Source organism: Parus major, chromosome 8 (assembly GCF_001522545.3).
Source record: "Parus major isolate Abel chromosome 8, Parus_major1.1, whole genome shotgun sequence".
Lineage (NCBI taxonomy): Eukaryota > Metazoa > Chordata > Aves > Passeriformes > Paridae > Parus > Parus major.
In genome coordinates this window covers 21,664,768-21,691,920 of record NC_031777.1, presented here as the reverse complement: position 1 = coordinate 21,691,920, position 27,153 = coordinate 21,664,768, and the positions used below count along the sequence as shown (strand labels likewise).

Genomic DNA, 27,153 nt, shown 5'->3' with positions numbered 1-27,153 from the left:
TGTAACTTTTCCTAAACAAAATGTTAATTGAGACATTGATTTATACAATTCAGATTTCTGTGTCAAGTTAGTATACTTAAAAGTAGCCTCTGGTTATTGAGGGGTAGGTCAGTGAGACAAATTGGTACTTGCTGGTATGTTTTTCTATATCTTACTCTTTGAGAAAATAGTATATATTTCAGATTAAAGGAGTATGTCCTTCGCATGTGTTTGTTTTAGATGTACCCCATCATCATAGTGTAGCTTTAGAACACAGGATTCTATATGTTCTCTGATTTACATTGTTATATGAAGGAATCATACTGGAAAAAAAAAAGACTTTAGCATTTTATTTATTTTTTTTTGTTATGTCCTTGATATTGTATTGAGAAAAATGTTACAATATTAAGGATATTATGTAGATTCCAGTCCTTCATATGTAATAGGGGTGATTGTATGCCTGAGGTTAAAAAATTACTTTTGCTGCCCTAGACAACTGTTGAATTAAAGGATTTGCAGAAAAGTTGTCTGACCTTTCTTCTTCCTAATCTGTTCTTCTGTTTGAAAAAAATAGAAGTGATAATCTTTTTGTTGTAGGGAACCATTAAAATAAGCAACCTTTGTGTTTACAGAGGAAGAGTTCTCTGGGAGATCTAGTGCTGGAAGGGATAAACAAATTGGTGTGTTATCACCTGTTTGCGTTAAGAATGCCTTGTAATTTATACACCAAGAGATCTCACCTCTCTACCTAGCTGTGTGACCTTAAGAAATCCACTTAATGTCTCATACTTTCTTTGCTTATGAAATTTTACTTTTCTGTCTCACAGGGGCATAACTAGTGAGCTTTTATGTCAGTAGTGTAAATGTAAAATGTTGCTCTGGTATTACCTGTTGGCTTTTGCACACTTTGAGTCAGAATAGTACTTGTTAAAATGACCTGCAGGGAACAGCTGATCTAACATTGGATCCAGCCTGAGCTACAGGTCATGCTTGAACCCAGATTTTCAGTTTCAGCACTTGTATTTTTGCATGTCAGATGCCTGTAGTATTTGTGTGTTACATTGTTATGCACTGCTGTTCTTACCACTCCACTAATTCCCTTTCAGTGTACTAATTTATTTTTTTTCCTACAAAGTCACTGGACATGCAGTGAAAAATTAAATATATTCTATTTTGCATTAACAAGTCCCCCTCTTGGGTGTGCAGGAATTTGTGTATAGGTGGGTAGCTCCTTGCATGCATACAAACTGGTTTTACAAATGCTGGCTTGAGTCTGGCAGGGCCGAGCGATGCCCCTGAGCTGACACCCAAGTAGCGGCACTGCTGGACAGGCAGAGCAGCCCCTGGCCTTGTGTATCCTGAGGAAATGCCACGAGGACTCCTTGGGAGGAGTCAGTCCTGCTGCAGAAACTATTGTGTCACCTGGGCTTTGTCAGGTCCATATTGTTCTGCATAAAGTGATGTTTGTGTTTCCTCAGTTCGTGCATTTGTTTGCTGCTCTCCACTTCCAGTTTGGCCACCTGATGGCAGCTTTTAAACTCTGTGATGTGAACTGTGGTTTTGTAACCTGTATGTATAGCTTTGGTCAGCACTTTCAGGATCCAGCAGAATACAAATATCAAACAAGAGCATAATCTTTTTTAATTCTTCAAATAGTTTATTTTCACAGTAGAAGAGTAATTCCCTTTAGAAGGTGATCACTCCAAAGGCTAACCATGACAGATATTTTTGCAAGCAATCTGTTGTATAACATCTTCCAAATTTATTTGGGCAGCTGTGTATGATCCACTTCTTCACTTTTTTTCATGACAGTTTTATCCATAAACAGAAAGAGTGAATGTTTTCATAAATAAATGTAATAAAACAAAGTGATACTGCCCTACTAAATAGTGGCCTCATAAAGGTTGTGTGCATAAACAAAGTTATAATGAACCTGTAAATCAAGAATGTGACGAACAACAGAAATGCCAGACTCCAGAGCTGAAATTACCTTGCAGTTCAGTAGCCTGCTGCAAAGAAATCAGTTACTTTACCTGTTCCTTCATTTCTGTTTTTTGAAGTTCTAGCTGATGGATTCACCATCTTGGAGGCAGTGGATGAAAGGATATGAGCTTGTCAATATGAGAAAGGTGTCTAGTACTGAGTATGAATGATAGATCATTGCAAACTGCAGCACAATAATGTAAAAGTTTGTTTTACTTTGATGCTCTCTGCTTTGATTTCTTAATTTTCCTACATGAAAACATACTGTGTTCACAGTGGAAGTGACTCACAAGTTCCAGTCAAGACTTCTGGAAGGCATCAGTCTGCTACCTGCCATGTGCCTGCATATCTACTGCTGATTTCACTGCTCTTCCAATGGCAATAAAAAAATTGGCCATGAGTGTTAATTCATGTCTCAGTGGAAATATCCAGTCTTAGGTATCTTAGGATACGGCTGTTTCCTAAGTTCTAGATACACTGATCTGTGAATGTTTTTATCATTGGGCAGTGCCTGAAAAGTTACTGTGTGGTGAGGGGGTGAAAGCTGAAACAAATTGTTCAGCATCCAAAAGCTTGAAATGAGCAGAGGTTTTGGGAAGGTGATGTGAGGCCACCACCACCAGCTGTGTGCTGTGCACACAGGAGAATTAAGCAGTGTACGCAAGGGAAAGATGTGGCCGTGGCTTTGCCAAGGCTGATCTGACTTCTCTGTGAAAGTTTGCTTGTCAGAATTGTTGACTCCTGCTTGCTGGGTGATGCATGCATAGGGAGAATTAAATGAGGTTATAAAGAGTTTCAGAAGTATTAATTCAAGGTAAACACTGACTTGAGCTTGTACATTGTCTCTAAAAGTGAGTAATATCTTATTTACACTCACATTTGAATGTCCATTCCCAAAATTCTGGAATGTTTTGACTTTTAAATCTACCATGAGGAAGGACAAGCAATGTCTGTACTCACAGGGATCAAAATGCAATGGGGAAAAAAAGTGTTTGAGAGCCCAGTCTTAGTAGTCCTGTTTGTTACTTTAAGCAAAATTGTCACCCTCCCTGCCACTGTTTGTATCCTGAAGGGAATATATTGTTCACGTCTCTGAGGAACTCATATTGTTATCCTGTTGAATAGTAAGACCCAAAATTGAGATTAAGAGTTACAAAAAAGCAAGAAGCCAATGTTCTGCTGTTACTCGATCATAGGGGGCTTATTTGCTAAGCTAAGATTTTGACCACTTAGGGTTTTTTTGGCTTCTGAGTACAGTTCATTAATGTAGTTATTTCATTGCTGAATGACAGCATGTTTTTGTGCACTGCTGTCAGTTCTAGCATTGTTTCAAAATGAGAGGTGTTTTTCGTTGCCAGAAGTAGAACTGAGTATGGTTTGTACTTCCAGAAATTCCTTCATGGCTTCAGTTTGTGTTTGATTTTTGGCTGGTTTGCAAAAATATATGATCCAATTGATCCAGTCATGTTTTTAATTGAAAACATGCGTAGTTTGTGTATATTAAAAAAGGATCATTTGCATGTAGGGAAGAGCTCATGAAAGTGTGTTTGAGAATTCCTACTTGCATCTGGCATAGAAAAAGTTTAGGCAATTATTTTGTGTGTGTCCACTGTGTATTTTTTTTCTTTTTTTATCAATGTACGTCAGAGGTCTGAACACAAATAAAGCATGCTATGCAGACTAATTAAACCAATGCCTCTGTGGAAGCAATTTAGTTTCTGGAATTGCTCTTCTAAATCAGAGATGTAAACAAAAACCTAGTTATTTTTATATAATTTCCCTTTGCCTCATGTACATGATTCTGGAAGTTGAAGAGTTATATGTTTATGCCTCTTTTTACAGCAGAATATTTGCATGGCTGAATTTTTTATTGAAGCCTAATTCCTGCTTTCCTTGAAGCTGAGCAAGACTACTGTACAGTGGGAACACACATTAATTTGAGTTGCTGTGAAAGGCTGTTCACGTTACAGCTGTCAAGGCAGCAAATTGTCCTCAAGTGTTTTTTCATTAAGAATTGTTTGCTGCCTTTGTAAAAACAGCTGCTTCAGCCACAGAAAGTAAGTGGGAAGCTTTTCCTGAAAGAAGTGCATGCAGAGAACAGTGTTTAGGTCATAGGCTCTTACTGTCCCTCCTTCTTTCTTTACCTACCTAGGTATTTTATCACCTAGGGATGATACAGGTAGCATTGCTGTTCTGTCCCCAGAGACTCCTTTTCTCATGAGATTGGCTTCAGTTTGTCGTTTCTTGGTTGTTGTAGTTTCCTCACAGACTATGAGCTCATTGTGCAAAGATATTACCCATCTTAAAAGTAGAGAGTGTAAAGGATCATACACTCAAAGATATGGTCCATGCTCCCATTAAATATGCAATTCCAGCTTTTTAGAATAAAGCTGTTTCCAAGTGAAGTCCAATATAGTAATAAAATCTATTTGTGAAGAATACAGCTTCTGTGGTGTGAAGAATCAGACCCACTTCTTCTGTTGCAATGCTAAAATTCCCTTTTATTTTTAATAGCAAATTATTTTGAGAGCAGAGCCCAGAAGCATGGAATTTTTAGAATTAAACTGGTCTTTTAAGGCTTCCTGTTCATTTTTGTTGTGCTTATTGCTTCTTACCTCTCTCTGTGTTTACTTTTTTTTTAAGTGTCTCTGCAAAAGCAGTCATTGTAGACTTGGGCCTTTTTTATATTACTAGCATAGTCTAGAGGGTTAGCACAGGTCTTTATAGTTAAAGATTGGTTCTAATACATTTTTTTTCTTTATAAACTAAGGGCAGGACTGTACACGAAATCTCTGTTATTGTATTTGTGCTTTGTACTCATGCACTTGTTGACTGTTTTACAAGCCAGTAACGTAGTAGCCACAGGCTAGGAAGCTTGCCCAGAAATCTGGCATATTTAATTAGTGCTAGTAAACAAGCAGAGTTTCAAATTTAATTTTTCCTTCTTTAATTCCTATAAACCTCAAGCCATTTAAAACTTAATTTTGACACTAGTTTCGTTTATGCAGTTGGATAATACTGAAACAGTCTACAGCCACAAACAGAATGCTCCTAGTCTTTTCCAAGCAAGAAGGGAATAGAAGTTGTTTTGTTTTAATAGTATCTGAGGTTGATGTAAAATTGTAAATTATAATCTTCAGGTCGTCCACTACCCATTTTCTTTTTGTTTCTGTTTGGCTAAATGTTTCAAGATGAGGCAATTGTCCTACCATGAGTTTAGCCTTGCAGAGGACAGGGACTAGATTTGTCGCTGCTCTGGTTTTTGTACAGAGAGCTCTTCTAAGAGCAAATGATGGAACATCTGAGCTCTGGTACTTCCCATGGCCAGTTTATTGCTTCTAGGCTGTGAGGTTGAAACTCACTGCCCAGGTGGTATAAACAACAGAGGGAGGATTCAGTTGCTGTCTTCTCACTTACTTTTCAATACCAGCTTGTGATCTGTGCTGAAAATGGTTCTCTACTGCTGCTTTCACCGTGAGGGACCACTGAAGTGTAGATTTATGACATTTCTCCTATCTATTTCATTGCTGAAGCCACTCTGTCTCCAGACAAGTTAGGTACTGGGTGTCATAGCAATAAAATATGTGGTAATTTTGGCCAGAAAATTGACTTCATAACTGCAGTTAAAAAATTTTAAAATTACTATTGAAATTGTGGTAATACACAGATGAGCAGTGTTTTATTAGCTGTCCAGGCAGCTTTTCCTTCAAGAACATGTTTTGGTGTTTTTTGTTGTTGTTGTTGTTGTTGTTTTTTTGTTTGTGGCTTTTTTGCCTGCTTATTTATAAAGACAGCTCCTACCTTAGCATGTGCTGAAGAGAGAAACTTCACTCTAGTGTGTGTGAAGTTTCTCAGTCAGCAATAACTGTTCCAGAAAAGGAAGGAAACCTGCTCAAAGTACCTTCTCACTGCATTGAATTCAGCAGGATTTTCTTCTGCAGTATTCTAATTGCTGTATGATCACTGTTCCAAAGGAGTAAAATTCTTCCGGCTCAGCATTAAGCTTTTATTCAGATGTTGCTAATGGGTGAAAGGTGAGAGAGATTCTTGGAAATCCAGCTCTGTCTTTAGTGCAGTATGTTTTTGTTCATCTGGGCTTAATAGTATAGAGCTCCAACTTCAGCATCTTCCTGAAAGTGTTTTAGTTGTAAGTAAGTTCAGTTTCTTGTAGTAATAGGAAGCAGCAACTTCTGTTATAGCTATTAACAAGTCTGGAAATTTTAGATCATGAGTAATCTGGTCTAACCAGAAACTAATCCAGTGTGGTTGTAACCACTGTAATTACTTGTTTAAAAAAATGCAAATTTGGACTTTGGGTGGATGTTAAGGTCGTCTTGTGGTGATGATACTTTTTTTGTCTAATCTTTTTTCCTTTTTTTTTCCCCCTCTGATACTTATATTCATCATTCCATGATATTTCTAATGGTGTTTTGTAAAATGCCAGTTAGCTATTAAAAGAAGTAATCATAAAGTTCTTTTGGGTTGAAAAGATGAGTGATGTCTGACAGTGGCTTCAGTCTGACTTCAATTCTCCTTTGGCTTTTAATTCTGCTGTCAGTCTGCAAAAATAATGTGCTAATTTTAAGACATTCTTTTAATGAACTTCTTGTTCAATACTGTCCAAATATTAGTTGATAAAATGTATAGGTTTTTTTTTTAAACTAGAAAAGAGTGTAAGTATATCTGTATTTCTTGCATGATGTTCCTATCACCTGGGATTTTTTTTACTGCAGAACTGGGCTGTACTCTAAAATTGATGATGTCCCAAGCTCTGATGGATCTCACTGTCCTGAAACCTCACAGCTCAAGGCTGATGCTGCCTTAAATCTGGGGTAGCATGTATCTGAGGATGTATTTGAATACACAGGCTGAGTCATGACTTCAGTGTAACCAAGTCAGGAAACCCCTCTGTTTTCCTGTAGGGAAACAGGATTCTTGAAGTCTGAGTGCTGATTCCTTAGAAGAATTTTTTCTAACATGTATTTTTCTTTTATGTACCCTTTCAGCACTGCTAAGGTGTGGAGCAGCCTGTGCCCTGGCAGTCACAGCCAGGCTCCCTTCACAGTGGCTGCAAAGCCAAGTTCTGTGCCTACTTTAATTTCTGCCTGAGATAAAGATGTTCTCATTACCTAATTAAATATTTGACGCTTGCAGTTCTTGGGATCTCATCAGTATGAAGAGTGGTTACTGTGTCAAGTGCTAAAGTATCAAGGTTCCAGTGGAATTCATATGTGAGTAGATACAGTAGTAAAAGTATATCGTCAATCAAAACTGAGGCAGAAGCAGTAGTTGCCAAAAATAAAAAAAACCCACATAGGTCAAAGCATCAGCTAAGGAAGCTACAGACCATCAAGGAGCAGGAACAAAGTATCATTTGCTTACAGTAAATGAAGGAAATTAGCATTACCAGGTTTATGGCAGAAATGGACTTACATTGGCTGTATTTGAATAGATTTTGCAAATATAAACCATAACACTTAAATTTTCCCATCTTTGGACTCAAAGCTCACATCTTCTTGCTTTCTAGAGTATATGTTTTGGTGGGAGCCAGATGCTGCTTTGTCTAATATGTAGTCTTTTCTTTCTTCTCCTCTTCTTCCTTCTAACCCTAATGGCCTGCTGTCAGGCTCTTGTCAGGTTCTTCAGTCTGGTGAAATTTAACTTTTTTGAATGCAAATATGTTCTACAGAAAGACTCACAAAGGTGCATCTTCTGTCACGAAGAGCCCATTTGCTTGTCAGGCAAAGATCTTAGCAAAGGGAAGTGAGTGATCAGTCTGTGGCCTGTACATAGTGACAGGTTTAAAGAGAGATTTTTAATTTTAATAAACTGGTGGTGCAGAATAAGGTGATTCTCATGAGGTACCCTCACAATGGGAAACCCAAGGATATGTGTGATAGCTTCAATTTGTTCTGCTCCTGGGCCCTGTGAAATGCAAGTCAAATATTTATGCTTATTTCAGCTTTGGAGGGGTTTTTTGCTTATGCTTTTACTTGCAATTTAAGGTTGGGGGGAGAAAAAATTCTTTTTGCCTATGTATTTTAGTAGCCCAAAGTTACGCTCTTACCTTAAATTTCCAAATTTTGCAGATGATAAATTCTAAGAAGGACCCACCTCACCTGAAAGGTGCAGAAGGTCTTCAGAACATTGTCATGCAAGGCTCATGCTACAAGTACAGTTTTATTTGCCTTTGAGTCCAGGCCAGTGGCATGAAGAAATTGTGTCAGCCTTGCTGTGTTGAAGCTATATATTGCTATTGACCTGCAGCTTTGACCTAGTATTCAGTTTCACTGTTTCCCATGCATTTACTGTAATTATTTGATTTAAAAAAATATATCATATGTCTACTGCTTAGCCCTTTGGGAGCTGATGTAGGAGGGAGCAGCAGGAGCTGCTGTTCTTCAGTAGCCTCTATACAATCCTTTAGCTTCAGTTGTTTTTTTAAAACTTGTTCCTCTGATGTGCTGTCATCCTTTAAGCTCTGGTGATTTTAGGGAACAGTTATTTACTAAGGTGAATTTCCATGAGGTAGGAAGCAAAATTAGATGAAAATTGGAAATTATTAGGGTTGCCAGGTGCAGACTTTTAGTTCTTTCTCCTTCTTCAGCAAAGAAAGCATTTCCCAAAGCTCAATTAAATCTCTTAAATCACAGTTTAGCCCAGCATAAGAAAAATAAGCTCAAACACCAGATCTGAACTAAGTGACTAAGCCATGTCCTGTTGTGTTGGAATTGAATTGGTTATAGCACACAATAATCTACTTTATTGTCATCCTGGCCTTAACTGTAGCATAAGATGATTACATTGAATGTGTATAATAATAAGGCTTACACTTTGTATATAGCCCTTTAAATATTTTGGCAGACCATAGAAAGAACCTTTACGTGCAAGGCTTGATTAATCCTTTTCCTCTGTGTATAGAACAAGTAGCTGCCAGAGCTCAAGGGTAAAACCTATTAATAATGTCTCTGGCAGTCCCCGCCCTCCTTCACAGTGTATTTATTCTCTTCTGTTCACACCAAACTCCAGGCTTATTATCATTTTGGTCTCTCTCTTTTGCTTTCCCAGTTTATACATAGCAGTCAGGGTATTCTAGCAGAATAGTATCTAGTATAAAAGTGTCTAGTATAAAATATTTGCATGAACTCTGTTTTTCCAGTGACAGAGAAAGAGAAAAGGGATGGTAGTGTTGTGGGCAGCCTGGCCCCTGCATTATTTCCTACAGCTGTTCACACTCACTACGGTAGAGAAGACCCTTAGAACCAAGTGTAGGGAAGTGCTTTCACAGGCAGCTGTGTCTGGTGTGCTCCCAGGGGAATGCACAGTCCCCAGGGAGCACTCCTCTGATTTGGGGTGGGTGAGGAATTACTGTTGTTCTCCTTTTCATACGGGGAAGCTGAAGGAGGATGAAGAAAAACCTTTTTTTATAGTTTCATGTGATGGAGTGGCTGCACAGCCATTGGCACCCTTGCTCTTCAGCATCGAAGGCAAAAAGAGATGTTAATGTTAAAATTTGGCATTGTTGCCAAGAAAATGACTCTTTCTACAGGGAGGTCACACTGGCTTATTGTAAACCATTACTGACCTTGAGCAAATATTAATCCTGAGTTCTGACTGCTAACCTATACTCTTTATACTAGAGAAAATGATTTAATCTTTGGCTTTCAATGAAAGTTAGTTCCTTTACCAAAAAGTTTTCAGCATGTTTTTGTCAGAAGAAGGTTCAGTTTGTGTTATAGTCTCATGGGTATATTAATAACATAATACAACAAAGAAAAATGGCATGTGGTGAAGGCTTCAAGTGAAAAATATTTATTATTCAGAAGGCTTTCAAGCAACTTAGGTCACTAGATCAATAAAACATTTTCATTTGGAAAGTACTTCCCATTTCTGGTGCAGCGTCTCTTTAGCAGCAGCAGCTGAGAGAGTGGATGGTGGGTAGTTGTTACCAGAACTGCAGTGTCCTGTCCTCCCTTGCCAGATCCTCAGTGGACCAAAGCAAATCTTGCCCTCCTGTCTTTTTAAATAAGATTGTTACAAAACTAGAGGAAGGAGAACAGTGAGGGGATGCCCCTGAGCAGGGAAAGCGAGGTCAATGTCAGTGGCTCATGCCATGTGTTGAGAGACACCTCACAGTAGCTTATACCATCTTGAACTCTTGGGGTCCCATTGCTGAGGTGCTCCTCAGCCAGAACTGAAGCAGTCCCACCCAAGAAGCAGCATCCTCCGATTCCCCTCTGCCCACCCTCCTCTGCAGCAGCAGTCGAGGGGCGCGGGGGGGCCCGGCTGGCCCCGCCACCGCAGCTCTGCAGCCCAGAGGTGGCAGCATTTCACCGGTGGGCAAAGGAGCCCCGGCACACAGTGGGGACATTCATGTGGCTAAGTGCTTTGGGATCTTTTTGGCCAAAAGCACTGTGTAGAAAATAAAAAAAAAAAAAATAAGGTCATAAGGTGTCTGGGATTTTTGAAGAGCCAATGTAACAGTGGTCTTTTATTATTAGTGAGTTTACAGCCAAGAGCTGTCCCGTAAATGAGCAATGCGATTTAGGGATTATTTTTTTTTCCTTTAAAAGCAGGAATGCTTGAGACATTAAAGGTGGTCTGGCAGCTTTTGCTGTGAGACTTCTCTTCATGTTGATCTGTACACTGGCTTTGTATCAACATGAGAGCACCACGTTCTTGCAGACAGGCAGGGGTCAGCACTGTGTTTGAACGGGACCGCACGCTGCTTCATGCAAGAGCACAATTCATGGTGTGGGGGATAGGAAGAATGTGATAGAGTGTTTGGCTACATGGACTATGTGAGCTACATGCCATTAGTTAGAAAAGATGCAAGTGTGGAATGCATAGTTTGCACTTAGCTTGCTGTTATTTATTTAGTTTGGAAGGACAGGGAGGAAGATTAACTAATACCCATGAGCCCACGGTGGATGTAATTCAGGTATAAGTTTAGGAGCCAGATTAATAGCAGGTATGATTAGATTTTTATTGTGTCATTGCTTGGATTAGTGTTAGAGTACAGGCAGCCCTAGGTCCTTGAGCTTATTTAAAGACCTTCCTATTTTCCGTCAACAGCTGTATGAAGTTAGGGAAAAGGAGGCCATGGGATTTCTCTTTCTCAGCTAGTTTATTTGTGAGGTGGTGAGGTTAATGTGGCAATATCCCATGCTTAGTAGAGAGGCTTTCTGGCTTTAAGCATTGTGTGTGCTCCCTTCAGATTTATGATTTTGACCCCAGCCTGGCATTATCACACTGTCAGTGGGAGTATGGAGCTGGTTGGAACCTCCAGCTCTTGGTGGTAATCTCTCTTAATTAGTTTACAGTTGAAACAATTGTCCAACTTCTTGCTTTTAAACAAGGGAAGTTTGCTCTATCAGTGGTTGATTTCCCTGAGGGAGGAAATCCTGAGGGGGGTTATCAGGGAAAGAAAAGCTCTGGGCTCCACTTTCAAAGCAATGCCATGTATGAAGCATGCATCAATCCTGTTAGTACTGCTTATTATTTCACAATGGCGTGTCAGGAATTACAGGCACAGACTTTTCTAAGGAATCTCACAGACCTTTATGCACTCTCATCCTGAGTCAGGATTTTGTCGAATTATGTGCTAATAAAAGCTAATTTTACACATTAAATTGCATTCTTTGAAATTGCTCTTTTAATTGCTGATCTTTTCCTGACTTTTCCACAGATCTGTCCTAGCCTTCTAATTGTCAACCTTCTGCCAGGGAGCCCCTCCACGCCTCATCATTAGGACTAAAATCTGCCATCAGTTAACACACAGAGTTTATAACTGGGAGCAGCCCCCTCCTTTGCATTGGAGCACAGACAGTAATAGACGCTATAGTGGCAGCACCAAAGGGAATTTTACCGTGTATTTTAATGACTTGTGCTTGATTACATTTGCTAGATTGAACTGAAGTTCATTTAGTAATTGGTATGATTCTTACAGGGTACACATTTGACATTCCTCCCTCATTAAAGAGCTACAACAATGGCTGTTGCAACTTTCATCTCAAGGGTGACCCTCTCAGATACATATCCAGTCTTTTTCTTTTGATAAACCACCCAACCCGGCATTCATTAACACTTAACCATCTGCAGCCAGCCCCTCCTAGTACCTTCTCTCTTGCTTTGATGATATAATTAAAAGCCTTCTGTATTATCTCCCTCGAAGCAATAAGTCTAGGTGCGTCAGCTCCTGCATTGTTTGTTATTCGATTCTCTCTGTATCAGCTGTTCTTGCGACCTCATTTTTCATATGTTGTAAAGATTAGCTGATGGAATGGGAGATCAGAGGCATGAGACAGGAGTGTGGCTCTCGATATTAGTAACCAGATGCTCATTTGAAATGGTGATGGGGTTTGCCGTTATCTGTTAGATTATTTGGCTCCTTTGCTTTTACCTGAAGATAAACGGGTTTAAGCACTGGTCAATGAAAATGAGCATCATCTTTAGTGGCTTGTTATGATAGAGTGCTCTTATCAGTCTGGTTTAGTGTGGCTATTCTCTTCTTGAGCCTGGTTTACAGAAATCACAGCTTTGTTTATGCATGTGCCCAAACTTGCCTGTTTGACCTTTGAAGCTGTGATTATAATATTAATCTGTGGGACTATTCTGTTGCAAATCACTTAGGTGGTCTGTATTTCAGAGGATTTCATTGTGAGACCTCCCTCTTGTCCAGCATGATGTTCCATTATTGTTAGTATATTCTACACTGAAAGCTAACTCAGACTGGTATTTCAGTACATCTTGTTGTCTGGCTGCTTTTTGTGGGAGGTTTTTTGTGTGTGATGGAGGAGCTGGGATAGCAGTGTGCTACTGTTTGTGCACTTGCACTGATTTTGTATAACTTTATAACAAAGTTGCTTAGCTACAGAAAAACTTGGTACAATGCTTGCATGCAGATACAAACTTTAGCCCACAAATCCTCAGTGTCCTGTGGTGTAGCTAAATAGCATTATTCCAGTTTGCAGGTGGGGAGACTGCATGTGTCAGAGCCACACAGACACTGGTGACAGAACCAGCATTTACTGGGGAATTCCTGTTTTACACCATTGCTTGATGCCTAGCCCCTGCAGTCTTCCTCTGCCTGGTGCTTTAGGGGGGCATGTATGAAAGATCTTGAATAAGAAGAGAAAAAACTGGCATTCTGGCACTAAAGAAATGTTGTCTTTTTAGTCATCTTCAGGTTAAGAATTGGATTTTTCCCTCCCTTTTTTGCCTCTTCTTCCTATGTTCCATCTGTTTCTATATTTTTACATGTTTATTGCCTTGTTCCATTGATTTGTTAATTTTCCCAGTAAACAATTATATTCATTATATAAATACAAAGGAACCCTTCTCAGAGAAGATAGGAAATTTCTCCCTCTCATACATACACAAAATGTGGAAACCATTCTCAGGATGCAGAGCAGGAGGGAATCTAATGACTTCCAACTGCAAGATCTCATTAAAATTAGTGGATTCCCTATCCTCTTTGCATAAGGAACATTGCTTTTTGGGCTGCCTTCCACAGCAACATCTGGGCCACTGATAATATCAGTACTGGAGCATTGCTAGGTGAGCTCATGTTTTGTTAATGAAGTAATCTACTGAAAGTCCATATATCATTTTCTAGTACTACATACTTTATTGCAAAGTGTTGTACTACTATTATAGGAGCTTTCCTTTGCAAGTGGGACTTGAAGAATTTTGTTATAGTCAAAAATATGCGTAGCTTGAATGGCATGTTTGAGAAATGCCACATAAGTCATGAAATGTTAAGACATAAATACTTTGGTAGTTCAAGGCATTAATTGAGAAATAAAGTGAAAAATGGCTTACTAGAACACCTGATGTTCTTGATAGCTTTGTTGTTACTAAATATTTGGTGTGATAATATTGTTTTACTATTTATATTTATGTGCATGACCAATTTGTGAATGATCCTTCTGCTGAGCTAACTGCATAATAAAAGTGATCATGATCACAAACATCTGACTTTAGCATGTTCTGGAATAAGCAAACCAAGTTGGATAGAGTACAGTGTTAAAATATGTTCATTCAGACTTAATTATGAAATCCAGACATCAAAGGAAGAAAAACGAAAACAGAGACAATTTCAGGTGTGGATTGAAATTTCTCTCCTTAATAGCCTCTGACCATGAGTGCAGTTATGGATGTCTTGAACAGCTCAGCATAGTCCCTGACTGTTGTTTTGTTTTGTCTTTTTTATTCTGAAGTCTAAATATTCTTGTGGCTTTTCTGTTCTGAGGACTAGTGACAAATGTTCAGACAGCCAGAATGCTCTCAAATGAGGCCACAGATTTGTGGAAGGGAAAGTAATATTGGCCAAAAATATCTAGCTGGTTTGAAATAGGTTCCAAAAAGGGTTCCCATTATCCAAGAATGGAGAAAGCATAAGAGAAGCAATAGTCAATGAATCTTTATGATTTAAATTTTGTCCATAAAATTTTGAAGCTACCAGAGATTCCTGAGGTTCTGAAATATTAACCTGACACTGCTCCAAAGCAAGGAGTTCCCTGTTTGGCTTGTAATAATGATGAGTGGGAGTTTCGCTGATCTTTCCCACCTTACTGGGCTGGATAGCCAAATGCTTTGTAATTAAGCTGTGGCAATCATTTGTAATGTGTAGTGTAGGAAAGGTGAGCAGACCCCATCCCCTTCCCCTCCAGGAAGTGTTGGAGAAAATACAGTAGTGTTGTGTTTGCTGGCAGAACATGCCCAGCCTTGCATATATATTAAGGCAGGCACTTAGCCAGAAGCTTTGAATTATTGTACCCTGACATTACCCACTGTAACTTTTAGCACTCTGGGCCCATTACTTTGGCTTCCTGCCCAGTAATGTGTAATTTCCACTTACATGAGAAGATGTAGCAGGAGTAATGACTCCTTGGAGGAGGTGTTTTCTTTTGCTGCAAATCAGCCCAGGGCCAGCAGGTGTAAGTTTATATACACAGCCCAATAATGGCAGCCTGAGCTCTTCTATTCCAGCAATCCAACAGTAGATGGAAAGGAACAGACCTTTGCACACTTGTCACTATCCCCTTACCTCATTGCAAAGTCAAGTTCTTGTAAACAGCTGTGCAAAAGCTTCATGATTTCTCTTTTTTATTCTTTTCCAGGCACCCCAGAATGCACATCAGAACAGGGCTGATGGATGCCCATCTCTACTGTCTGAAGAAATACGTGGTAGATTTTCTGGTAGAAAACAGGTAAGAAACCAAGCAACACACAAGGTAGTAGCAGGCATTTGCACTGACATATGATTACACCAGAGCTTTTAAAGGAATTTTTTTCCCACCAAATTAGCTAGCATAAAATAGAAATATAAAATAAAGCAGTTTTCAAAATATTTTAACTATACAAAAAGGAATGCCAAGCATTATGTCTGAGTGTCTTATTAGGATCTTTTTGAAAAAAACAAAACAAAAACTGCAGCATAAGTGAACACTAACATTTTTGTCTCTTTTATGGATCCCTCCTTTTTCTGATGTATCTGTTCTTTTTAGCTGCTCATTTTACCAGGGCTTCCCCATTGTTAGGCTTGTGAATACATTTCTGACCTTTGATTTCCCCCACCACAGTCTGTTTTGGTCTTTGCAATCACCTTCCCTCTGCCCCTTCACATCCACCACCACTGCAGGTGGGCTATCTCTGTAGCATCCTATGTTTTTAGCTTGTGATATTCCTCTGTCAAAACTCTGAGACCACCCACTGAGAGTAAGAAAAACATCCATTTATGGAAGTGGAGAAGGATCTTAGCTATAATATTTCATGAAACAGACAAAAAAAAACCCTGTTTGTCTTTTAAAAACAAACAAATGAACACTCCCCCTCACAGTAAGTAGTTCAGTTTTGGAATGATGTCCTGTTCCTAGACTTTTTATAGCCCTCTCATGCCCATTACATATACTGAATGCTCACTGAGTTCTCAAGCGTTTTTCTCCCCTTTTAAGTAAGATAAAAGATACAGGGGCTAAGTGTTGTGTTCATAGTACATTTTCTTAGCAGATAAACTGACATGTGAAAAAACATTGAGGGTGGGAGATTTATGTTAGTCTTGACCATATACAAATCTGGTGATACAGCTGGATACATGCTTGAAGGAGCCCTTCCAGAATAAGGGTCTGTGAGCGAGTTAAAATTAAGTGGAAAATCTCTGTTAACCCCGAGGGCAGTTTTTTACCATGCATAAGAATAAGGCTTATCTGACACTTTGACTGGTACATGGGGGCATTGTACAAGTTATTTTAGTTCCCACTTGTGTACGGAAATGTGTGAAAGGTGAGAAAGTTCAGGAGCAGCAGATGCTTTAAACTTGGAATAAACCATTTATTTAGTGTATTTTACAAAGTTGGTGAGGGTTTGGAATTCTTGTGCTTCCTGTGGTAGCATGAAGCAGTGTTTACACCTTTCTTTTGTCATAATACAGCACGTAGTACTCATTTCTTGAAATCCTAGAACCTAGTTTTGTTGAGATTAGACATTTCTGGAATATTAGACATTTCACACATTTAGTTATTTTTCTCTGGTATTTCATTTGGTTTTGAATTTAGATCTGTGGGACAAGGATGGTCTTTGTCAGATATGTCTGAGTGTAAATAGCAGTAACTTCAGATTTCCAGGCTTTATGCTATTTCATTGCAAACTGGTTAGATCTTTGACTTCGTCAGTCAGGATTTTACCTTGTCCTTAACCAAAGACCTTTGTTTTTAACCAAAGCCAGTAGAATAAAATTCTTCTAATTGCCCCCAGATCCCCATAGAACAAGTCTACTGACTTTTTGCAAGTATGAGGTATTTTTTGTTGTTTTCTATAGTGAGGTCATTCTCTGCCTTCACTATTTTTTGAAGCTGTGCTGCTTTTCTGTGACACTTCCATGACAAATAGATCATTACAGCAGTACAGCATTTCTTAATACCTGATAGCAACATCTGGTTTACCAATGGTAGATAGCTGCTTCATTCTTTTTATTACACAAATGCTGCTTATTCAGTCAATTGAGAGAGTCAATTGCAAGTAATGTGCTTAACTGGCAAATCTAGGGAATGGGACTTTTGCCATGAGGAATAACTTCAGCTTTCAGACTTCTGGCACTGGTGGGCATTTGCAGCTTGTTTTTCTTCTCTGAGGAAGGGGAGGACAGTGCATACCCAAAGATCTTTCCATGTTTGGCAGCAGTATGCCAAGAGCTTTTGAAAGACTCTGGGGATTTTTTTTTTGCCTCAAAAGTACTGACATCTACATAATTGTTTGGGTTTAAGGATTCCTTGTAATACTCTGGTTTTTAGTCTAGAGAGAACCTACAGTAAGATTTTGCTTCTCTGCAATTCTGCTCCAGGACTGGAGAAGCTCAGATGCCTTGTTTAAGTTGTGCGTGTTTAAAACTAACAGCAGGGACTGAAGGGAACAGTGAAGCTCTTGTATGGTGCCAGGAAGTACTGACACAGTGTACTTCCTCAATATTACAATATTTACATTGTGTTAATATTTTAACAGCGGGGTTTGATGGCAGGCAGAACACCTTTTTTCATTGTTTGTAGCTCACTGAAGCATTTACATTTTTTCAAATGTTTTTTTGACATACAAAAGTTGAAAAGATGTTGCCCAGCAGGAAAAAATTCAGATGCTACAACTGGCTTTTGTGGAGGAAAATTATGATTACTTCCATGTTGAAGCATTACATGAAAACTAATGTGGTTATCTCTATGGGATCTGTTTCTTCTTCAGTGAGCCCCAGCTTAGCTGCAAAGATATGGCAAGAACAAGCTCTATCTGGGTGAATCTAGTTTGTTTACAGCTGTATGTGTAAGAGCAATTGGCATTCAGATTAATATATGTGTTGTAGGTGAAGTACAAAGTCACAAGCAACTAATATGAAAACAGGGGAAAAATAACATGAAGTGGCTGAACCTTGGTTATGTCTAAGTATATAAATCTTGTTTTTGAATTTGGAACAACTTTGTTGTGTGGCAGCTTTGGAAAAAGGCTGAATATTCAGCTCCAAGATGAAGTCATGACACCAAGGGTTTTTTCATCAGCTTTATCACTGTCTTGCTTTGTGGTACTAGACACATCCTTTGATTTTTCTATGCACTTGTTTCCTCTTCTGGGTGGGATTGTTTGGAAAATAATCAGTATTTGTTTGGCAGCAGTGAGATTCTATGATGAGGGATGTTAGGAGAGGTCAAAATACTGTTTGGTAGCCTGTAACTCAGTTTGTAGTCTTTAAATACATTTTTATGAACTATTTTTAAAGGCCTGAATTTATGATTATCCTGCCTGAAATTTTATTGCACTATAGCAAATCAAATTCTTGAGTTTTAAAAGGCAGAACTTGCTAGTGCCTTTGAATAAAAGTCAGAGGAAATATTCTGTTTATTAGAACACCCTCAAATATGTATGTCCAGACAAAAATAAAAAATACCATGCCCCTAATGTAATTTAAACCTGGGGGATTTATTTTTCAGGAATGAAACTGCTTTTTCTTTCCTCTCCTAGGAGGAAAAAATGCATTTTGGCAGTTAAATCTCCATCTATCACTCATCCACTAGTTCAGCACTGGATGCTAGTGAAATCAAGTGTGCAAGGGTCCTACCCTGTCCAAAATTACCCAGCTCAAATGCTTGTGGTTCTGTGCTGGCTGGGGCAACAGCTGAAGAAATTCCTGTCTATAGCAGTTTATTTCCTACAGCTGGAATTTCTTTCTCTTCTTTCCATACTTCTGCTTCACCAGGGTGGGTCGATTAAAAAGTGCTCTTTAATCAGCCGCAGTGCACTGGCAGCCTCTGCACAGGGGTCCCAGTATGAGCCTGGGAGCTCTGCCCTCAGATGAGCGTCTCCATCCCTGCATCTGCAGGAGACACCCAACACTGGTGACTTCTGGGTCTGTCCACATAAGATTCACAAGAGGTCACAGACCATTTCCTGGTACCAGCTGGATTTATTCTTTCTGAACAGGAGCTGTGACCTCAATGTGAAGCAGCTCTCATTTGGGCTGAATTGTCTGCTGGTGGTACCTGACCCTGGGGTTCATTTCAGTGGAGGCCTTTGATTCTTCACCAAGTTCCTTTCTTCATCAGTGAAATTAGAGTTGCTGAGGTTGGTCTTGATGGAGAGTGTGGAGTTGTATCACACCTCCCCATGGGAGGGAAGTCAGTTAAAAATATGAGCTCTTTGTATTTAGGTGAGAGCTTTCCTTTCCTCAGCATTTCCTCTGTCAGAGCAAAGCCAGCCTGGGGGTCTCATAGGTGCTGCGCTTTGTGGCGTGGGAAGACAGGCAAGCACAGGCCGTGCGTGCTGCTGGAGCTGCTCTGCCAGCACAGGGCAGGGATAGTTGAAGGTGAACACCTGCACCACATGATGAACTGCACAATATTGCTTTTCTTAAAGCGATCGTTCCACGCGCTGAGCCAGCAGCGAGACAGAAGCAGAGGCTGTAGCTGGCTGGGGGCACGGCTCCACCCCACAGCTGGCGGGCCTCACACCCCTGGGGCCCTGGAGTGGCAGCCAGCACAGTAGCCAGTCCCTTTTTTGGCACTCTCCTGAGTGCTAGGTTGGAATCCTGCCTCGCTGCTGCATTCGGAGCAGATGGAAGAAGAGAGTCCTTATTCCTTTTCCCCCGTGAACTTCATGTGTAGCAGAGGGCAGGATGTGGGCCTGTGCCGTGTGAGCCCCGCGTGTTGCACAGACACGCGCTGCTGTTTCTTTGCTGTGCGCTGACAGTTGGCTTGCTAACAATCCCAGCAAAGCTGCTACCAGGAGAAATGTGATCAAAGGGAAGTTGCATGGTAGCTTGTGTTGTTTTTCCTGAAAATTTCTAAAGCTTTGGCCTGGTGAAGTAAGATACATAATTTAGAGGAAAGCAGAAGGGAGATGGATATAGAGCAACCCCTTTCCTTGTAAAGTTTTAACATGGAAAATTCAAATCCGATTTGGAAATTTAAGTATTGAAGATATATCTCTACATATCCTGTGAATATGCTTAAGAGCGTACATAATATGCATTTATAATATATGTATACATGAATGGCATTGTGCCCAAAGTCAGTTGTGCAGGTACAGACTGCAAGATTTGTTATATTTGTTAGAATTTTGCCATGCTCGAAGCTGAAACCTGTAGGCATTATGGAGACTGCTGTTTTCACCCTTCATTGAGGTAGACCAGAAAGTCCAAAGCCAGATCAAGGCTGCTTAAAGCAAAGCATATGTGGTCCTAATCAATAAGGTCCGCAAAATAATTTTTCTCAAATTTTATCAGTGCAGAGCTTGCTAGGGATATAGTAATCAAATCTTAGTTACAGGTTGAGCATACAAAAAGCCACATTTAAAAATACTAACTTTGTAAATTGTAGCACTTGCCAAATAATAAATGCCACAGCCGAGGCTCCCTGTGCAACTTTTTATATTTGTTTTTCCCACATACTATGGTACAGCCTCAGTTACGTGACTTTGTACCGTGTTTGGAGAGTTTTTTCCTCTTCTGTGACCATTGCTTCATTTATTATCTGAGATGTTTACTAGAGGGAGATACTGTTCAGTGTTGTACACAACTTCTGTAGTTCAGGTGAAGGCCACCAGGCTTATTCTGTTTAAACCATGTTCTGAAGATAAGTTAAATACTTTGTTTTGGAAAGGTAAAAGTAAATACGTTCCTCTTGGTGCTAATCACTGATTCTGTAATGCCCATTGACTATCTTTTCAGCACCTCTATTAGTGAAGCAGTGGCTTTCCCCCTTCTGAAAGTGGGAAAACATGGTACACAAGAGCTGGGGTTTGAAGCATCTTTCTCTTAGGTATACCTTTTTTCAGTTTTTAACATTATACAGGGAGCTTATAATGTTAAAAAAAAAAAAGAAAAAAAAAAAGAAAAAAAATCTTTTGATGATAGCTGTTGCAGGATGATAATCAATGGCAACATGCAGAAATTAGATTTATGTTATGCATTTGGCATCATCCATAAAATCCTCAGACAGAAGGGAATTACCTAAAAAATAAAAATAATTTAAAAATCAATTCTTCAGGCATCATTCATTTGCCTTACATCTTAGCAGTTCTTTTCTCCTCTTGCAGCCCTCTGCCTTGTGCACTTAACATTTAACACACATGTTCTAACAAATGAGGCAGTCATTCTTCTGCCTCATTACACAAAGGTGATTCATCCCCAGGGCATAGTCCATCTTTGCATTGGGTGAAGAGGAGATTGAGGTTGAGGAGAGAGGAAAAATAGGTGTGTTTTTAAGGGTTGTATCATAATGTGAACACACAAGGTCTCAATTGAGGTATAAGCAACATGCTTCTAGCTTAATTTGAGTGTCCAAACTGTTACCATGATATTCTTTAAGTGTGTGTGTATATATTTATGTATGTGGCACTTCTAGAATTAATCAGTGAGTCTACTGTGACTCTTGCTAATGGAGTAGCTGTTACCAGCATAGATTTATCACTTTTCAGGTCAGCCACCAAAAGGACATGGGATGCTCTAAACTTCAAAGAACATCCATCTCAGCATTTATAACCTTGGCTTGGAGCATACTCTTTTTCTCTGTGGCACAGTGCACAAGTACTTCAATTACCTTGCAGGAAAGAAAGAATGGAGCATGCCCAAGGTAGAAGTACTTCTACCTTTTAGAAGGAAAAAACCCAAACCAAACAGGTCTCTTCCAAGAATGTGTAAACAGTGTTTTTTCAGACTTAGACTGATGTAGTATGGGCACTTTTCCTGTTTACAAATGTAATGCCCAGACGAAAAGACAACCCTGTGCTGTGCCAAATTCTAAGCATGGAAGTAAAACAACTTTTCAGCAGAGCAGATGAAATATTTTTAACATGGTCAAAACAAAGGGGTTTTTCCATAATTTTGGTCTTGGAAATAGCTGATACATTTTTGAAGACACTATCCAAAAAATAATCAGCTTGAGGGAAACACCTGGCATGGGTAATTTCAGCCAAAATAGTTACACTTTGGCAAAGTTTATAAACAGATGAAGACAGAAACTTCAAATAGGAAATTGTTGGCAATTTTTCTTTAGGCACCCTAGTTGCACCATCCCTGAATGTTGGCCATTTCAGATTTGGTGAAGGCAGATGTGTATTTGTTCAGATGTTCTGGGTTCTCTGTTCTCCACTTGAGTGTCACATGTACTTTGTGACATAAGATCTTCAGACTTCACTCTAAAGACTGTGTAGGCATATGTAAAACAGAATTGACAACACACATATTCCTCTTATATATTGGGATATTTCACATATCCTAAAACCAAGTAAAGTGTTATTGTGTTTAGTAATGTGTTTTGCTAATCACCATTCTGTTCAGAATCTAGTTCTTCTGAAGTTTTGGATGCAGAAAAAGCCACAGTTTCCCAGGTACATTCATCTGGGCAGCTCTTCATGTGGCCAGAAGGATCATGGGTGGTACTGGAAAGGCAAGAATGATAAACAGCAGCACTGTGCTCACTTCAAAAGGTCTGAGTTAGCAACTCACAGTGCCTTATCCTTGGAATGCTGAGTGCTAACATCTTGCCTGCCACCAGGGAGATCCACTTTCCCTGGGGAGCCCTTCTCTCAGGGTGCACCCTGTGAGAGTCTGAGCTGTAGCTCAGAAAACAAATCAGCTCTCTGCAGTTCTTCCAGTGCTGGAGAGCTGCCTGCCAGAATTTGCCAGTAGAGAAACTTTTCTGAACTGAGAAAATTTGCAGTAAACCTTATAGCCAAAGTCAGTATGATGTATTTACAAAGTTAAACACCGGGGTTTAGGTTGTTTTGGTTTTTTTTTTTAACTGCTGAAATAAATAAGAGCAAATTGTGTGAGGTCACAGTGCTCTGCCTTTCCAAACTGCTTCAGCTGCAGTCCCAGAGCACACTTCTCTGCTCAGCTCCCCTCTGCTGTGTCCAGAGAGCCTCTGCTGGGCCGGCACCAAGAGGGGAGAGGAAGGTTTGCTGTCTCAGTGCTGTGTTGGGAGATCTGTGGCCATGAAAAGAGCTGCAGCAGAGACACCCTTCTCCTCCCTCGATAAAGGGCAGGGCAGTGTGAGATCTTTGGAAACTGGAGGTGTGAGTGACTGTCTCTGGAGCTCCTGCTTGGATGGCTGTGTGCTATGCTGTACACAAAGGCCCCTGCAGGTTTATATTAAGGTGCTGCCCAGACTAAACCAGTGCATTTTTTTCTTTTTCCCCTCTAAATGCCTTTTTATCATTCAGGCTGTCACCTGTGTTTCCTGGCAAGGGCTGCTGGCTGGGGGAGGTCTGGCAGAGCTGAACACCCAGCTTTGGTGGTCTTTGTGTGGCTGCCTGAAAGATGGCTTAAAACAGAACCTGCTCTGTGAATACCTGCGAGTTAACATGTGTCAGCCGTGTGGCTGGAAGGTTTCTCCTTTGCTGTAAAGAGAGATTTTATAATGAATACTTTCCTTGTGATTAAAACAGATAAATAAACAAATAGCTTCTACAGGAAGTGTACTGTGTGAAGTCAGGGCAAATAGATTGTAGCTTTTCAAACAAGAGAAAAAGGGGGAAAACTACCTCACAATCAACCAAGCCCAGGCTCCTCCTTAGTGCATTTAATCTATTACAATGTGAAATGGCAATTAATCTTCTGCGTTTCCTTTCCTTGTCAAACATATCCAGCTGTTGGAGCTTTCCCTGCTTCTTGCTAGAAATGCCAGGATTTAAAATTTGTTGATGTCCTCGTCCTCCAGGGTATCATTACTGTTATCATCTTTCCATGGTTCCAATCAGGCTTACTCCTGAAACCTCAGGGGGAAAGGCCCTAGTGATCCAAACTAGATTTAAACACATTATGATTTTAAGCAAATGTCTTCTGTAAGAAATACAATTCCTTTTCCTGTTGGCATACTACCTGGGAGTAGATATATCTTTGGATATGCCAAATTGGAGCTGATCAACTTCATCAATAACTGCAAACTTTTTTGTGGGACCATGATACTCCATAGTGGCCACGTGCCTGACATACCAAAGCATGCTTGGTTACAGCATAGTATTCTGTGCACCCAAGCTGCTCCTAACTGAAATATTTTCTAAGGTAAAAGTTAAAATGTCTTAATTTTATGATGTTAGTGTGACTTACAGCATCATATTATAACACTTTGGATTCTGTAAGAAAATTTAGGGAGGGAATGAAAGATGTCATTCAATTATAGAATCACAGAAATATTTAGAGTGGGGAGGGATATCTAGCAGGATCTAGTCCAATCTCCTGCTCAAGTCTAACTTTTGTGTTGCTCAGGGTTTTTTTTTTCTTTTGCAGTTGAGTTTTGAAAATCTCTAAGGAGGGAAACTGGGCCTTGTCCCACTCAGTGAGTACCACTCACTGAAATGTTATTTTCTTTACGTCCCAATTGGACATAAAACAACAACTGCAACATTTCCCCTTGTTGCAGCTTGCATCTGTTGCCTCTTGTCCTCTCACTGTGCACCTCTTGGAAAACTCTGTCTGTCTTCTGTATCACTTCACTTGTGGTAGTGGAAAACTGTAATCAGGTTCCCCTGCATCCTTCTCTTCTCGAGGTTGAACAAACCCAGCTCCCCCAGATTCTCCTCCTGTGTCATGTGCTCTTGGCCCTCTTGGTGGCCACAGCTGGGCTTGCTCTGATCTGATAATAAACATTACAAATGGTTAACTATTTTTTCCACTGCTTGATGCAGTTTCAGTTTCCTTGGGTTACCTTCAGTCAAGCTGACTTTTGTCTTCATGTGAGATGCAAATTTGGAGCCAAGAAGTAATTAGCTTACCCATCTTTGTGTGCTTTTTTTTCCCCTTTATTTTTTTCTTCTTAAATCATTGCCACTTGGGCAGTATCACCCTAAGCATTCTTTTATCAATGCAGTAAATTTTCTGTACCCAGCACTACTTGCATGTAAGATAATACTTTGGGTAAAGTTATTATCTTGCCTTGCTGGGCATCTCCCTGTGAGATCCTTAGACTGTGATGTCATATGTATGTATCTTGCAGTGGAAAACATAATTCCCTTGTATTCTCTATTCAGGTGATCTGAATGTACAATTTTCAAGGTAATGTTTTCCTTTATGCTCCTCTCAGTTTTGCTTCTAAATCTCTCTTCTTCTACAACACCTCAGTCACTGACACATCCTTCTGAAATGCTGAGTCTCCTTTTACTGACTGGTTAAATTTTGGGTAAGGAGAGAAAACAATTATTGTCTTCCTAGTATTTCACTTTTTCTTATGGTCTTTTTATTCTAGGTGTTAATTCAATGTTAAATTTCATTGTGCCTTAGCAAGGCAAATGAAACATGAACAGTCATAAGTATGTCTGTAACACTGTTGCTGACTTTATTACTGCATTGAATTATTGTGGTGGGATACTTAACTTCCTGCCTATAGATGGGAGAGTAAATGCTACCAGTGATGATAGGGCACACATACATGAATAAGTAGTTAAGAAGTGTCTTCCTTAAGTTAGTGAACCATCATTCAATCAGTAATGGTACTCTGAGTTCGATTTTGAATGTGATAAGGAGTCTAGAGCGTGAGGTAAGGGTTGATGTTAGAACAGTCTTGAATCAAAGAGGAGCAGCTGTGAATTTAAGTAAAGAGAAAAATCTAAAAACAAGAGGAGTATGACATTTTAAATGGCCTATGGGAAATGCTGAATGCTGTCTAGTTAAGCTACTGGTTTTGAAGAAGTTCAAGAGTTGAATGGAGAGAAGGAGTGATATTTCCCCTAAATCAAAGATGCAGAGATGATCTGTAGCTCACACAGCATTTTACACCAAACTTCTGTGGATTAATACCATCTGGAAAGAATATTATGAATAAAAGCTGTCTCGTGAAAAAGAGGAGATGGGATTCATTGGCCAAAAAGCTTTCAAAGTTCTTCAAGAAAGGATAAAGTGAAGACAAAAAAAAAGTCTAGTCTTATCACAGACAAGATCATCTTGCAAACATCGTGGTAAAAAGAGCAAGAGTTGTCCTACAGGAACAGGTGGAGCAAGGATTAGCAATCAGTATAGAGGATAGGAGTTAAGGTAGAGTGCTGGGGAGAAGGGTGTAGAAATGGTACTTGTGTAGGTGGAAGCGGGATTGAATGACACACCAGAGCTTCCTGTTTATTTCCCAAACCAGAGAAATTAGTCAGACTGAGGATAGGTCTGTTTGATTGCAGACCACCAAACACAGCATCTGCATGGAGAAAAGCAAAGTCGTGTGGGCATCTCCCAATATACCAGTGGAGCGAGGTGGAAGAGGTTGCCCACGTGAACCTACAGCCATGTCCGTATTTTCTGACACTTAACATGTTTTATACAAGTCTGAAGAGTTTAACTCCATTTATCTAAATACATAATTATGCACCTAAAGTTTACATAACTCATCGGTTTATGGATACATGTCAGCCTTATCAAATGCATCGTATAGGTGTGTTTGTTTAGGCAAATTGTCAGGATACCTATGTTTCTTCTTCAGAAAAGGAGCCTAATTTCAAAGGCACTTAGAAAAAAGTTGGTAACTCAGACACAGATGGCTGCAAAGGCGGAGGTGGGAGAGAAACGGGAAAGATGAGTTCTGGCAGGGAATCCCATTTGTTGCAGGTGCGCTTGTTTCAGAAGAATGGGATGCTGTCTGGGAATGAATGAGAGCCATTCCTCAGCAGTGTGTACAACCTGCCAAACACCCTGGGTGGCCTCCGACGGCCTCAGAGACTTTTGGTCAGAGAGAAGTTCTAAAAATGTCTAAACTTGCTGGCATTCCTGTGCAAAAGCTGTGTTAGTTGGGAGCTGTGGGGTGTTGCTGGCTGTTTGGCAAGTGGACAGAGGTAAGGTTACTTAGATGACCTGAGCTGCGTGTGCACACGCTTTCAAAGGATTTGAGTATGTAATTGAGGAGTTTTAATTTCTGTGGTCAATTTTTCAGAAAGCTGCCTTGTTTCCCAAAGGGCTTTTTGGCAGAAGTGGAAGTTAGATCCCTGCTCCTTTAACTGCATCCAGACTTGGTGGAACTTGAGAACAGCTTTTATGTGGTTTGCGTCCATACCATCCCTTTCATACTTTGATCTGGTTCCTCTCCGTGTTACGGTGTCTGTGACTGTCACTTGCGTGTCTTCTGTTTTCCCTCCATCATCGGGAATGTGGGGTTTTGATGGTGATTCTGCAGCTTTGGGAAGTCATTCATAAACTTGAGCCTGCAAAGCAAAGCTGTGCAGTTTTACTGGCTT

General features: G+C 39.9%; 1 protein-coding gene across 3 annotated transcripts in view; it reads left to right on the top strand.

Moving 5' to 3' along the window:
* EIF2B3 (eukaryotic translation initiation factor 2B subunit gamma) overlaps positions 1-27,153 on the top strand; it is a 99,323-nt gene that overhangs the window by 35,559 nt on the left and 36,611 nt on the right. For all 3 annotated transcript variants that reach the window (XM_015636613.3, XM_033516361.1, XM_033516362.1), the window contains exon 5: positions 15,087-15,176. In XM_015636613.3, the coding sequence (XP_015492099.1) occupies positions 15,087-15,176 (90 nt within the window). The remainder of the gene's footprint in view (positions 1-15,086; positions 15,177-27,153) is intronic.